General features: G+C 39.1%; 1 protein-coding gene across 1 annotated transcript; it reads right to left on the bottom strand.

The window, feature by feature from the left end:
* Positions 1-4,155: 4,155 nt before the first annotated feature.
* Positions 4,156-5,207, bottom strand: LOC116525320 (olfactory receptor 52D1). Its single transcript, XM_032241120.1, has one exon. It carries the CDS (start codon positions 5,189-5,191, stop codon positions 4,235-4,237), a length of 957 nt encoding a protein of 318 aa, XP_032097011.1. The 5' UTR covers positions 5,192-5,207; the 3' UTR covers positions 4,156-4,234.
* Between the last annotated feature and the right edge of the window lie 7,486 nt (positions 5,208-12,693).

Raw genomic sequence — 12,693 nt, 5'->3', positions numbered from 1 at the left:
TACATACTCATTAAAAAGTAGTTATCTTTCCCTTTCTGTGCTCCAAAAGCTCTCCTCTCCCTACCTCCTGTTTGATTGGTGACTATTAGTAATTGATATCTGTGATGCTCAATGAATGCTTTAATTTCCCAAAACACAACTCAAAGACTGCTCCCCACAATAATATGACTAAATTTCACAGAATGCGTCCAAACAATTTTATTTACAGTATCTCCCCAAATGGGAAGGGAAAAGGAACGCGGGGCCACTCCTGACGAAAATCGAGAGTCTTGTCTGTCATTGCCGCCACTCTTGTGATTCCCTAGATGTTTCTTTGCTGCTCAACTCCTTCAAGATAGCTGTACAGGGCTGGGTACTGAAGGCATCACTTACTTATGAGCAGCAGGGTTCAGAGTATAGTAGGCAGGACCAGGCATCGTTTCACATGTGCCTAATGTACCCATTCCACACTCAGCCCCAGAGACTCCGCATCAGGTGGTAAGGACCCTGGCTCAACAGGCTCATGAGGTAGACAAGATTCTGATCAGAGTTGTACAGTGCCTGTCATCCTCTGTCACCATTAAATAAACTGCACGTTTCTCATTGGTGTTTTCCTCTCTGTAGGACATCTTTCTTCCTGCACATTCCAGTCTTGGAAATGTTTCTCTGAACTCTCTGTCTCAAATTTCTCAGTCTCATTCTTCTAACTATTGCCACTGGCTTCTGGATTTGCCCTCCCGTTCCATGGAAATCACCTTCCCGAACATTAGCAATGGCCTCCTAATTGCCAAATCCAGTGGATATTTCTTAGCCTGCCTCCTTTTTAAATCTTTTTGTGGGGTTTAACACTAGTAGCCCAGCCCGTGATTTTTTGTCATTGGTCTTCTCAGTCTACGCTGCAGTCCTTCGGGGATTGCATGTTCTTTTACATTTTTTCCTGGCTCAGGCAAATGCTAACACCTCTCTTTCTGTTCTCATGTTTTCCTGGAGACTTTACTTCCCATTTCACTGAGAGAACAGATATAGTGAGAAAGAATACTCACAAATTTTCACTTCCACATCTACCCACTTATGTACATAGGTGGCAATATATTCTACCTGCTCTCCTGCTGCTGTATATGGAATTACTAAATCCAACTATTTCACATAAGGTAAGTGTAGATTCCTTCTATTCAAGAACAGTCTTCCTCTCTTTCCTGTACCATCAAACTTTATTTTAGTAACTACTCAAAGAGTTGTTCATGTTTATTGACACGAATTTCTTTCCTCTCTCCCCTTAGACCTACTATAATAAGCCTTTGCCCATATCACGCTAAAGTTTGAAACCATTCTTATTAGGGTAACCAAAAAATCTCTGTGTTGCTGGATGCTGTGTTCATTTTTCAGTCATTATTCCTGCCTGACAGCCATATTTGAGTAATTCTTGTGTTTGATGTACTTGGTCGCCTCCTCTTTCTTGAAACACTTCCCCTTATATTCCTACTCATTATACATTTTAAAATTAACTCCTCTCTCAAAGACCTTTGTTTCTCACTTTCCTTTGTTCATTCCTTCTCATCTCTCAGACGTCTTCACTTTGGAGTTCTTATCTTTCCATTTTTTTTCTCATTTCCTTGGTGTTTTTGCCCAGTTGCATGGCTTTAAATACCATGTATACATTGATGAGTTCCAAATTTGTATTTCTAGTCTAGACTCCTCACTGAATGACTGACGTTTGCAGTCAAAACTATGAGACATTTCCTCTACAATACCTTAGAGATAATGAACGAATCATTTTCTCCCACAAACCTGTCTTCAAACAAACAGAAGGCAAATCCACATTTCTTGGTGCTCTGACCAAAAACCTTACAGACATCCTTGACTTCTCTCTCTTGACAAAAGTCCATTGTTATCAAATCCTGTTGGCGTTACCTTCAAAATACACCCAGAATCAGACTCTTTGTCACCATTTTCATTGCTACCAATCTGCAAATTGCTGGCATTGCAATAGCATTCTAAGTAGATTCATTGTTCCTATCCTGGTTCTCTACTCCCCCCACCCCCTGCTTTTTTGTTTTGTTTGTTTTTTCTCTATTCTTGACACAGCAGCTATATTGATTCTTTAAAAACCAAGACAGGTTATGTAACATTATACAGAGGAAGAAGCAGGTAGAGCGAAGGTCTGTGATTTTCCTAAAGTCACAGTTTCTGATTAACAAAGATGTAGGAACAAGAACTCTTGGATTTCAGAGTTTGTGATCTTGGCTCTCTGCTGCTCCATAGTCAGAATCAATTGATTCCTTTGAAACAAGTGAATAGAAACTGTGTCTTGTCTTGGCCTTATACAGGGAAAGGGATAAATTATGTTCCAACTCTTCAGGAATTTAGAATCTCAGAAAAAAATAAGAGAATAAATCACATGAAGATATTACCTATTAATATATTTATAATAAAAGCAAATTGAATGTTTCTTTGCTGCTGAGGACCATTGTTAGCACATCAGAATAAAGTAAAATAACATGGAGTGAGATGGAAGAGAGAGAAAATGGAGTTTCTTCAGAGCTCAGAGGGAAAATTTATTTTTTGTTTTTTTGAATCTTACCCAGGAAAATGTGTGTGTGTGTGTTTTTAAGTATTTTATAAGAGAGACAGACAGACTTGGTGGGGCAGAGTGAAATCTGGTTCTGGAGATGTGCTATGGAATTGGGGAGAACATGGCAGGGTCATTCTTTAGGGCCTTACCAGTGTTGAATTACTTAAAATTGAATTCAGAGTCTCCCTCAGCACAAATTGAAACAGCTAGACTTGGGGGATAAAGGAACAAGTTTACCTAATAGGTCAAGATTCTGAAGTCAGGCTTAGTGCTAACTCTTCTTTGCAGTTTGGCAGTTGCACTGATTTATGTGCCAAACTGTGAGCTCACTTCTCAAAGTGGTCCAGGAGAAGGACTGTTTAAGGCTCTAGCAGGGTCAGATTCATGCAACAGTCTAAATGATTTACAGATGCTGTAGGGCTGGTGAAATCTATCTATACTCAAAAGCTGAATTTATTTTTAGTGCATAGGTAAAACCATATTTTATGCCTTTTTAGGGAAAGATGATGATGAACGCTGATAAGTGGTAATCAGGGAAGTTTCACCTTGGGAGGTCTTGTCTTTCTGTGTTAGTCATTGCATTGCTTTACTTCAAACTTCAGTAACAACTGATTGACATTGATCTATCACTATTTTCAGTGGAAACTGACTTACAAAATTTTAAGGGCTGCCCATATCTTCTCATCTGGGCCCTGCTTTTGAGAACCCCTCGAAATGTAATCACCCCCAGCTTCCTCAAACTCTTTCAGTAATCCTCTTTGCTATCTCCTTTCTGCACCATTGTTTGATACCTCCTTCTCTTCCAATCTGTTCCACCCCTCTGATTTTTCTCCTCTGAGCTCCTCTGGGTTAAGACATGACTGTCTCTGGCCCGTGACAGCTCCTTGTGCGTGAATTCACCTCCACAGCTGAACTAGGAGCTCTCCATGGCCACAGCTGACACCCTCTTGCCTTACCCATGAACTTGTGATACTTTTTCCTATAATTGCTTTTCTAGATAAAAATACTCTCTGTCCTGATTCTTGAGGATGTGACTATATCTGAACAGCCTCAATGCAATGTAAATAAACAAGAATCAAATTACTGAATACTGGCTGTGTGCCAGACACTGTGCTTACCCAACACATTAGCGTAATAAAGCCATTATTCATTAAATAAAGCAAGATCATAATACATGCCAGTATAATCTCTAACACATTTCCCATAATATTTTATTGAGTGCTTATTATGTGCAAGGCACAGATGAAATGCCCACTCTGATGAAGTATTAGAATGGTAATCAATCAATCAATTCAAAAGCAAATAAACACTGCAGAGTAAGTCATGCAGATAAATCCTAGCATACCTTTATAAATTTAAGATTTATTAACCAAATAACTCTAAGCTTAACCCTATTCCTGAAGACCAGGAATTGACTTCCTCCTTAGTAAGTCATAGACACTTTTGAGACAAGTGTGAGAACATGATCACCTTTCTGGGTTATTCAGTCTCCCAAGGAGCCTCAGAAAAATAGTATGTTCAATGTGATCATTGATAGCTCCAATTCATCTGGCTATTCCTCTTCCTTCCAGAGCTCCCTGCCATGTAAAACCATTTCATTCACATCATCGGTGTGTGTCCATGTAAATGTACTAGACAGCTATTCTATACATTTTTTTTTAATCTCCAACTTCTGCTCAGAATTCATATTGAGGTCTTTCCCAGCTGAAGTAGTTTTAGAAGTCGACTCCGAATCTCCTTGGTTCTAGCTCCATAGATAATAGGATTGAGTACAGGAGGCACCAGCACATAGAGATTAGCCAGAAAGATGTGCACATGCTTGGGGACTTGGTGGTGACCAAAGCGGTGTGTGAGGAAGGAGAAGAAGGCAGGGATGTAGAAAACCAGGATGACACCAATGTGGGAGCCACAGGTACTCAGAGCCTTGTGCTGGGCATCATGAGATGGCAGATGAAAGACCGCATGGAGGATAAAGCCATAGGAGATGGCAATGAGAACAGAATCCAGTCCCATGGCCAGCAGAGCCACAGTCAGCCCATAGACAACATTGACAGTGATATTGGCACAGGCCAGTCGGGCAATGCCCATGTGCTCACAGTATGTGTGTGTCATGACATGGTGACCACAGTAGGGGAGTCGCCTCAGCAAGAAGATGAAGGGAGAGACAATTGCCATGCTACGGAATATCCCAACAAAGCCAATTCTGCCTATGACAGCATGGTTGAGAATGGCTGTGTACCTTAATGGGTTACAGATAGCCACATATCTATCAAAGGCCATGGCAAGTAGAATCGAGGACTCCAGAGCATAGATAGAATGGACACAAAACATCTGGGCCAGGCATCCACCAAAGGAAATCTCACCAGCATGAAGCCATAAAATGGCCAGCATCTTGGGCACAGTGGTAGAACTCAGAGCCAGGTCCGTGAGTGAGAGAAGGCAGAGGAAGAGGTACATGGGCGCATGAAGAACATTGTCCCTGACAATGACCAGGATGAGGGCAGCATTTCCAGCCAATGCTACAAGATACATGACACAAAAAGGGATGGCAATCCAGAAGTGGGCAGCCTCCAGCCCTGGGATCCCTGTCAAGAAGAAGGTGTCTGGAAGATGGTTATCACTGAGGTTGGAATCTGACATTCTTCCTAGCAGACAAAGGGCTCTTTCTGAGTAGTACTGTTATGCTTGCCCTGTAACAACAGATATTTGGTTTATATAAAACAAAGATCTTTTTGTGAAATAATCTTTTTTAGGCTCAGAAAAACTATTGTTTTTTACTTGTATAAGCATCTGAAATGACTCTAACACAGATAATTCATTTTTTTAAAACTTCTGCTAATTTCTATGTTGAACAATAATGATTTGAGCTCTATATCCAAAGCACCAAGATAAGCATCTATTAATCTTCTCAAACTGATCCTTCCAGACGTGTCTCCCTCTACATCCTGCACATCATTTATTGACCTCTAGTCCATCCACATCATGGGATGTTTCTTACGTCTCATTCATACCTTTTCTCTTACCTAGGGAGTCTTATTTCTTTACTTTCCTCTTCTCTATTAAGTTTTAATACAAGTTTCCCCACTTCGCAGAAGCCTTCCCCTTCTAAACCGGTCCTTAGTAATCTCTAATTATGTATTTTTCCTACTTCCAGTATCTTACAAAATTCTATTGGGCTAGGACTGTGTCTTTATGGAACTGTAACCTCTACACTGCCTATGACTGGATCTGTACCTAGACATTTTGATAACTTCAATAAAGACTAAATTCTGATCATTCTTAGTGACATGCCATTGATGTTTTGAGTTAATGATATAATGATGCATTAACTTTCTTTTCTGTATTTGTTATTTACCAAATATACACCAAATCACTTCTGTATATATATCACCTGAAGTGCCTATGAAGAGGCAGGTAAACTTGAATATGCTTTCATAGCATGATTGAATCTGTACAGCGATTTGAGCATTCACGTGGATATACTAGAAGGAAGTGTGAGATAAATCAGGTATCTTGTTGAGGAGACTGCCCTCAACTGTGGCAAAGCCAGTGTTTAGTCCTCCAACCCACCAGCATAACGGCTGGATGTGAGGTCAGGTCAGAATGGCAAGTACTGATAGATACAAAAAGTGACGTATTCTGGATTTGCCACCAATAAAGACACTGGAAGGGGATTCTGCTCTTGCTGTGCAGGGATAGCTAGTATTATGTACATTCTCTCAATAACATGTATCCATAAAATAATTCTGAGTAGGAATGCCAGGAAATCTGAATTTAGCCCCGATTCTATAACATTGATTTGTAACTTTGAACAAATCTCTTACTTCTCTGGGCAGTCACAATTTATAAAGGGCAATGAATGCAGTCATTGCAAGCTTTTCTGTCTGCTCATTATATGGCATTGAAAAAAATTCCAAAGCCTTTTTGTGCCTTAGTTTTTATCTCTAAATTGGGAATGACACCATCTGACCTAATGTCACAGAATTTTGTCGTTGACTAAAGATGAATATTTATGGAATTAAACATTTGTATACCCAGAATAACTCCCCTATTTTTTCTAAAATATAAGATATTTATCTTCTAACAACGTATACTCTGGACAAAAGAGAGTATAGTTATCATTCATCCCTAACCAATGAAAAGACCAAGCCCAGAGAAGTGAACTGATGTAATTTAAATCATGAGGCATTTTATTTGCAGAACTATGATTAGCTCTCATGTCTCCTGATTCAGAGTTTGGTGTTTTTACGTCACCCTACTGTCCATTAATATGTCCAATACTTGAATTCCTATCTCTTTCAAATGAGGCTAATATCTTGTTTTTGTCTAATATCAATTCCTAATGCTGCAGTATCTTTACTCGTTATCTGAGCTCCAAAGAGGTGAAATTAGGGAGTCCCCTTTATTTGCATTGAGACTTTTTTTGTAAGAACAGGAGACATCTTAGTTGATTCCTACCATAATGGAGCACCTAGGACTGCAATACGAAGAAACACAGGCATATTTTACTGCAGTAAAGAGAACAGATGGTGTTTAGGAGGTTATGAGACAGAAGATACAGAGCAAACAAAGTCACTGACATCAGCCAATGCAGGGCTGTACTAGAGGTTCCTGTCTGGCCCAGATGTTCAGCTCTTCTGCCTTCCTACCCTGTGCTTTGGTTTAAAATGCAGAGGAAGGATGGGAAACAATGACGAACGCAGGGGAGGGGATGCCCATCGTGGGCTCTGCAGACATCTCAGGCAAAATTAGAAGATAAAGAGCTGCCTGTGGCTGCTCAATCTCAGAAATGAGTCAAGAAGTTTCCAGAAAAGCTCTCCCAAAGCAGAGTCAATTATTTTCATGTAAAATGCCCCCACATTTCTTCCAACTCCTCCTCTTCCGGTCTCCAATAACCCACAGTACTTATTGGGCACATAGCACCGACTAGTCACTGTGTGGAACTGGGTAACAACAATGAACAGACAAAAATCCCTGCTATGAAAGAGCTTAGATTTTAGCAAGTGCAGACAAATAGCAAGCAAAATGCACAAGTAAAATATATCATATGTTGGATGATGATAAGGGCTTTGAAAAATAAAACAGAAAAAAGAGGAGGAGTGGGAGTGGGGTAAAATCTAACTAGGGCAGTGTATTAGTTTGCTAGGGCTGCCACCACAAAGCACCACAGACTGAGTGGCTTAAAGTACAGAAACATATTCTCTCACTGTTCTGGAGGCTCGAAGGCTTACAGCACAATGATGGCAGTGTTGGTTCTTCGAGTCCTTTCTCCTCGGCTTATAGATGGCGCCCCCTTGTGTTTTCAGTTGGTCTTCCCTCTCTGCCTGTGCTCTCATCTCCACTTGTTATAAGGTCAACAGCCGTACTGTATTAGGACAGACCCTAATGATAATCATTTTTTTTAACTTTATTACCTCTTTAAAGATCTTATCTTTATATATAGTCACATTCTGAGATGCTGAGGGTAAGTTAGGACCTCGACATGTGAATTGGGGGCGTGGAGGCCAACACAATTCAGCCTATAACAGGGATCCAGGGAAATCCTTGCTGGGAAGGTAGCATTTGAGCAAAGACTTGAGTCAAAAGAGCTAGCTATGCAGATATCAGAAGGGGAGAGCATTTCAGACAGAGGGACATCAAGTGCAAAGGCTGTGAGACACAGGCCTGCTTGATGGGTTTGGGAAGCAGCAAAGAGGCTATTGTGCTGGAGGACTAGAAGCCGGGGTGCAAGTAGCATAGGCAAGATAGGCTAGATCCTTAGGCCACAGAATGGACTTTGACTTTCACTCTGAGTTGCAGAGGGAATCTTTAAGGGAGAAATCACATTGCTTGTGACCTGCAAGTTCAGGCTCAAATTCATTGCTCAGCCCAAGCAGAGTCCATCAGGTGCTTATGCTGACTGCCCCAGGGACACAAGGCTGAAGAGCTGGAGAAACAATTAACACATTTTCACAGAAAAGATACATCTATTTCTAGAGCTCTCACAATTAATAACTTCTAAACATTTTCTCAATTCTAGATATTATTGCTGTGAATCTTCTTTTTGATGCACTTAGAAAATGTGAGAGGAAGATATTTTTATGTCATATGTGCTTTGATAAAATTTTGTAGGATTTGTGTACTGTCCATTCTTTTATCCTTTTTCTTTTGCTGGGCTCAGAGTGAAGAAGAAAACAGCATAGATCTATCCTCCAACACCTTTGGTGGGTGGCTATGATGGGAAATCTGCTTCTAACTTCCTTTTTTTAAAATCACAGTTAGGGTACCATATTCTTTGCAGGTTATGCAAATGATGTACTTTTCACTGCCAGAGAAAGAGTGGCCAATCTGTATAATGCCAATTTGTCAAATCTGAAAATGCTAAAATCAACCAAAGCCTACAAAGCTATGAAGAATGTTGATACTGTGTAAAATCTATTGGAGAATACAAAACTCTTTAAAAGGGCAGGTTTATTCTCACATTGTCCATAAGAATATTTTGAAATAATACATACATAATGTTTATTTGACCAGAGGCAAAATGGGACTGTGGTAATACCACTGGGTTTGTTGTACAAAGACAAGGGCCAAGGCCCGGGTTTGTAGCTTCCTGGCTTTGTGTCCTCGGGCAGGTCATTTAAGCTCTCCCACCGGTAAACTGAAGAAAACAAGTCCTCCTCTGCTTCTTACAGAAGTATTGGGAAGATCAAGTAAAGAATGTCTTTTTGAAGAACTGTATAAAATCAGATATTATCATAATCTATTGCATTGAGATTTTTTAATGATGACACTGGATGGTTTTGGCCTCAGCATTGGCACTGACCTGTGACGGTAAGGGAAAGAAGCTTGGATGATACAGTTTAGAGAGCTGGAGTCACTAACATCTTCTGCACTTTCTGGCCTATTCGTGCCTTCTATGGAAGATTTAAAATGATTGCTGTAAGATACTCGCTACTCTGTGATTATCTAAGGAAGTGTGGACCAGAAAGATTGGGGCAAGAGCAGGTTCCACTTATTTCCCTTTAGAAAATCGTGGGAAAAGGATATTGAGCTTGAGTATCATTTAGGTTCACAATGCAGGCATCCTTCCTAACTTGTCACAGGTCCTGTGTCTGTGTCCCCATCTGAGATCTAGATGTTAGTAACTTAGCTGTGAGTTCATTCACTGAGCATATTGTTGAGGAATCTGATTTCAAGCACTTACCTGCATAGGAGACATGCTTTTGCAGGTGCAGCATGCTGAGGTTGGACCTCAGTGGAAAGGTGTGTGTATGAGGGTGAAGCTGTGTGGGAGAGAGTGTGGTGGTGCACTGGCTTTGGCAGGTGGTGTGTAACTGGATGCAAAGTTTTTTTTAGGGAAGTGAAAGCTGTGTTTCTCTGCAGCTTCAAGGGAGTGTGGTATGAGAAAGTGAAGGGTCTGAATGTATAATTCGTGTAGAAATACCTTATCCTTTCTCAGTTTCCTGGGCTTACTGAATGTCTTCAGCTCTGCTCTGCATTTCAGCCTCCTCTAGTCAAGGGGATTGGTAAATGGGGTTATTTATGGACTCTCTCTGTGATGTGCAGGTGTGAAAACCCAGATGGCATCCTCTAAGGATTTGATCTGTGGTCCATCTGTTGAGGGAAAGAGAAGAAGCAGTTGATGATTGAGAAAAAATGAGCAAAGAAAAATTTCCAGTGACTTTCCAAGGAAATTTGAAATCAAACATCTAGCCTGTCTTTTCCTTTATTGTGAACTCTTACTTTTTCACTTCTTTCCTTGTCTTCTTTTTGTCTTCTCTTTACTTCTATGAGTCTCCTTAAATTTCCAGTCATTGTGAGTCCACCACAATTCTGTGCTCATGGGATGTTGGGAAAGGTTTATGTGAATAGTGCATGAATGGTGAATAGTGCAATAGTGAATAGTGAACACATATATACATACTTATGCTATCATATTTCACTTAACAAATTCATGTTGTAAGAGAAAAAGAAATTTGTGATGATGATAGTAGATTACTAACCAAAACTTAGGACCCTTCTGAACATGACCTACTGCAACTGCCCTGGTGTGTACCACGAAGGCAGACCTTTTAGAGAATGACGTCAGTGCTCTAGCCAGAGCCCCTCTTATCCCATGACATTACTCATTCACCAAGTCCTTGCACCAAGGGTCACATCCAGAAAATTATCCTTTCAGGATTAAGTGCTTCTCTTCCTTAAGAGTACTGCCCTCTCTTCTCTTCTCAAATGAATTTAAAACCAGTAGACTTCAAAAATTTTATGTGGAAATTCCCTAAGGAATTTTCAAAACATTACATGCTGCTTTAAAATTTTTATTTTGGAATATAAAAATTATAGTTAAAAGTTTAAATGTAAAACAGGATGTAATTTTTGGTGTATTATAAATATTGACATTTTAAAATAAAATTCTCATGTCTCGATTTAAAATGTATCCTATAAAAACTTTCTATTCTAGCAATTTCTAACCTGCCATTGTTCATTAAAAACACATGAACAAGTTTTTCTTAACTGTCAGAAATTTAATATTATTGCTTTATCTCACAGTTGGTTCATTACCTCAGATTTTTTTTCCTTAAATATATCATTATAGTCACTCTCACTTATAAATAATATGTATATGATTTGGAATTACTTGCTTTATTTCCTATTACTATAGGCTCAACATATTAAAATGTTTTATTACTGGAATTATTATAAGGATTCATTAATGAAAACTATATAAGAAATCTTTATGGTTTATAAATTATTGAACATAGGTCTAAGGTTTTTGGAAATACATATCTTAATGACATTGATAGGATTTTCTGTTTTCTCCCAAATTACTTAATGTATCCATAAGACAATATTGATGAAATGAGACAGGTTTTACAATCAGTCATTCTTATGTATAAAAATTTAAACTCTGAGAACATGTATTTACATAAACAACTTAGTTACAAAATGAGAAACTTTCATTTATGCAACGTAGGAATTACAGCATAATTGAGAGTAACTGCAATCAGCAACAGTCTTAAGAAAGGAGGCTCTGGTCCTATGAAATGCAGAGAAGAATACACAGCTGGGACCCAGAGCTTTGGTGAGAGATCTCAGCCAGGCAGTGCTGGTATGTCAGGGACATGATGAGGTTGGTTAAAAGTAAGGGAGAAATAGAAAATGCAAAGTGCAACCAACTGCTTCTATTAGATCAATGGCTGTTGCCAAGGACAAAACAGGTACTTGCATGACACTGACAGAAATAAAACGTGAACAGGAAAAGCAAATCTCTTTTTTTCTTTCATAATTGAGATTTTATTGGCTGAGGATCAGTACAGATATTTCAATTTGTACACAATTCTTAACATACATACTGAAAATCTAAAAAGCCGTGCATTGTAGTTCTTTGTTAAAGTTATTCCAGTGACTTTCTAGCTTAAAATTTGGAAGCAAATTGTCCTTAACAGGCTATCAAGTACCAGTATCTTCACATGTTGATAAGCTGTGACATACGTCCCACCCACTCACAACTGAATAGCACATACATTACATATTCAAATTTTTAATCTTTCACAGCACAATGGCAAAGTTATTAAGAAAAGAGGACTACCACACCAAAGATGTTACAGAGTGCACACAATTCTGACAAAAAGAGCCATGATCAAGGAGTGGTTTTCTTTAGAAAACAATTCTGCTAAAAAAAATGAGAATAGAAATAATTTAAAATGTTCAAGACATTAAATGCAGGACTGACTCCATATTGTTATTTAATGTGGTTTGTATTATAGGACATACAAACTAACCCCCCGTCGACAGAATGTTAAGCTGACACCAAAGACGTCAAAGCCTTCCGTAATTCAATATCCTGCACTATTTTCTGGTTGTACCAAAATATAACCAGTGAATGATTTCACTTCTTAAATAAAGCATTTACACTTAAAAATTGGAATGAGGTGGGATTCCCTCCTTCTTAAAAATGTTTCTAGAGCTACTAAAAAACCTGCATTTACAAAATAGTTGATAAAAATATTCCCCTGGATTGTACAAGAAGAGGGACAGGGACCACTGATAAGACATGGTATATGGTATTACTCAGACTTGGCTTCTTTCTCTCCTGCTTCATCAGAGGCTGGACTCTCCTCAGAGAGAAAATTCTTTAATAACTTTGACTTATTTTACTTTAGTTC

Source organism: Sapajus apella, unplaced genomic scaffold (assembly GCF_009761245.1).
Source record: "Sapajus apella isolate SASKATOON/1434 unplaced genomic scaffold, GSC_monkey_1.0 scaffold47, whole genome shotgun sequence".
NCBI classification, from domain to species: Eukaryota; Metazoa; Chordata; class Mammalia; order Primates; family Cebidae; genus Sapajus; species Sapajus apella.
This window is presented reverse-complemented; position numbering and strand designations above follow the sequence as displayed.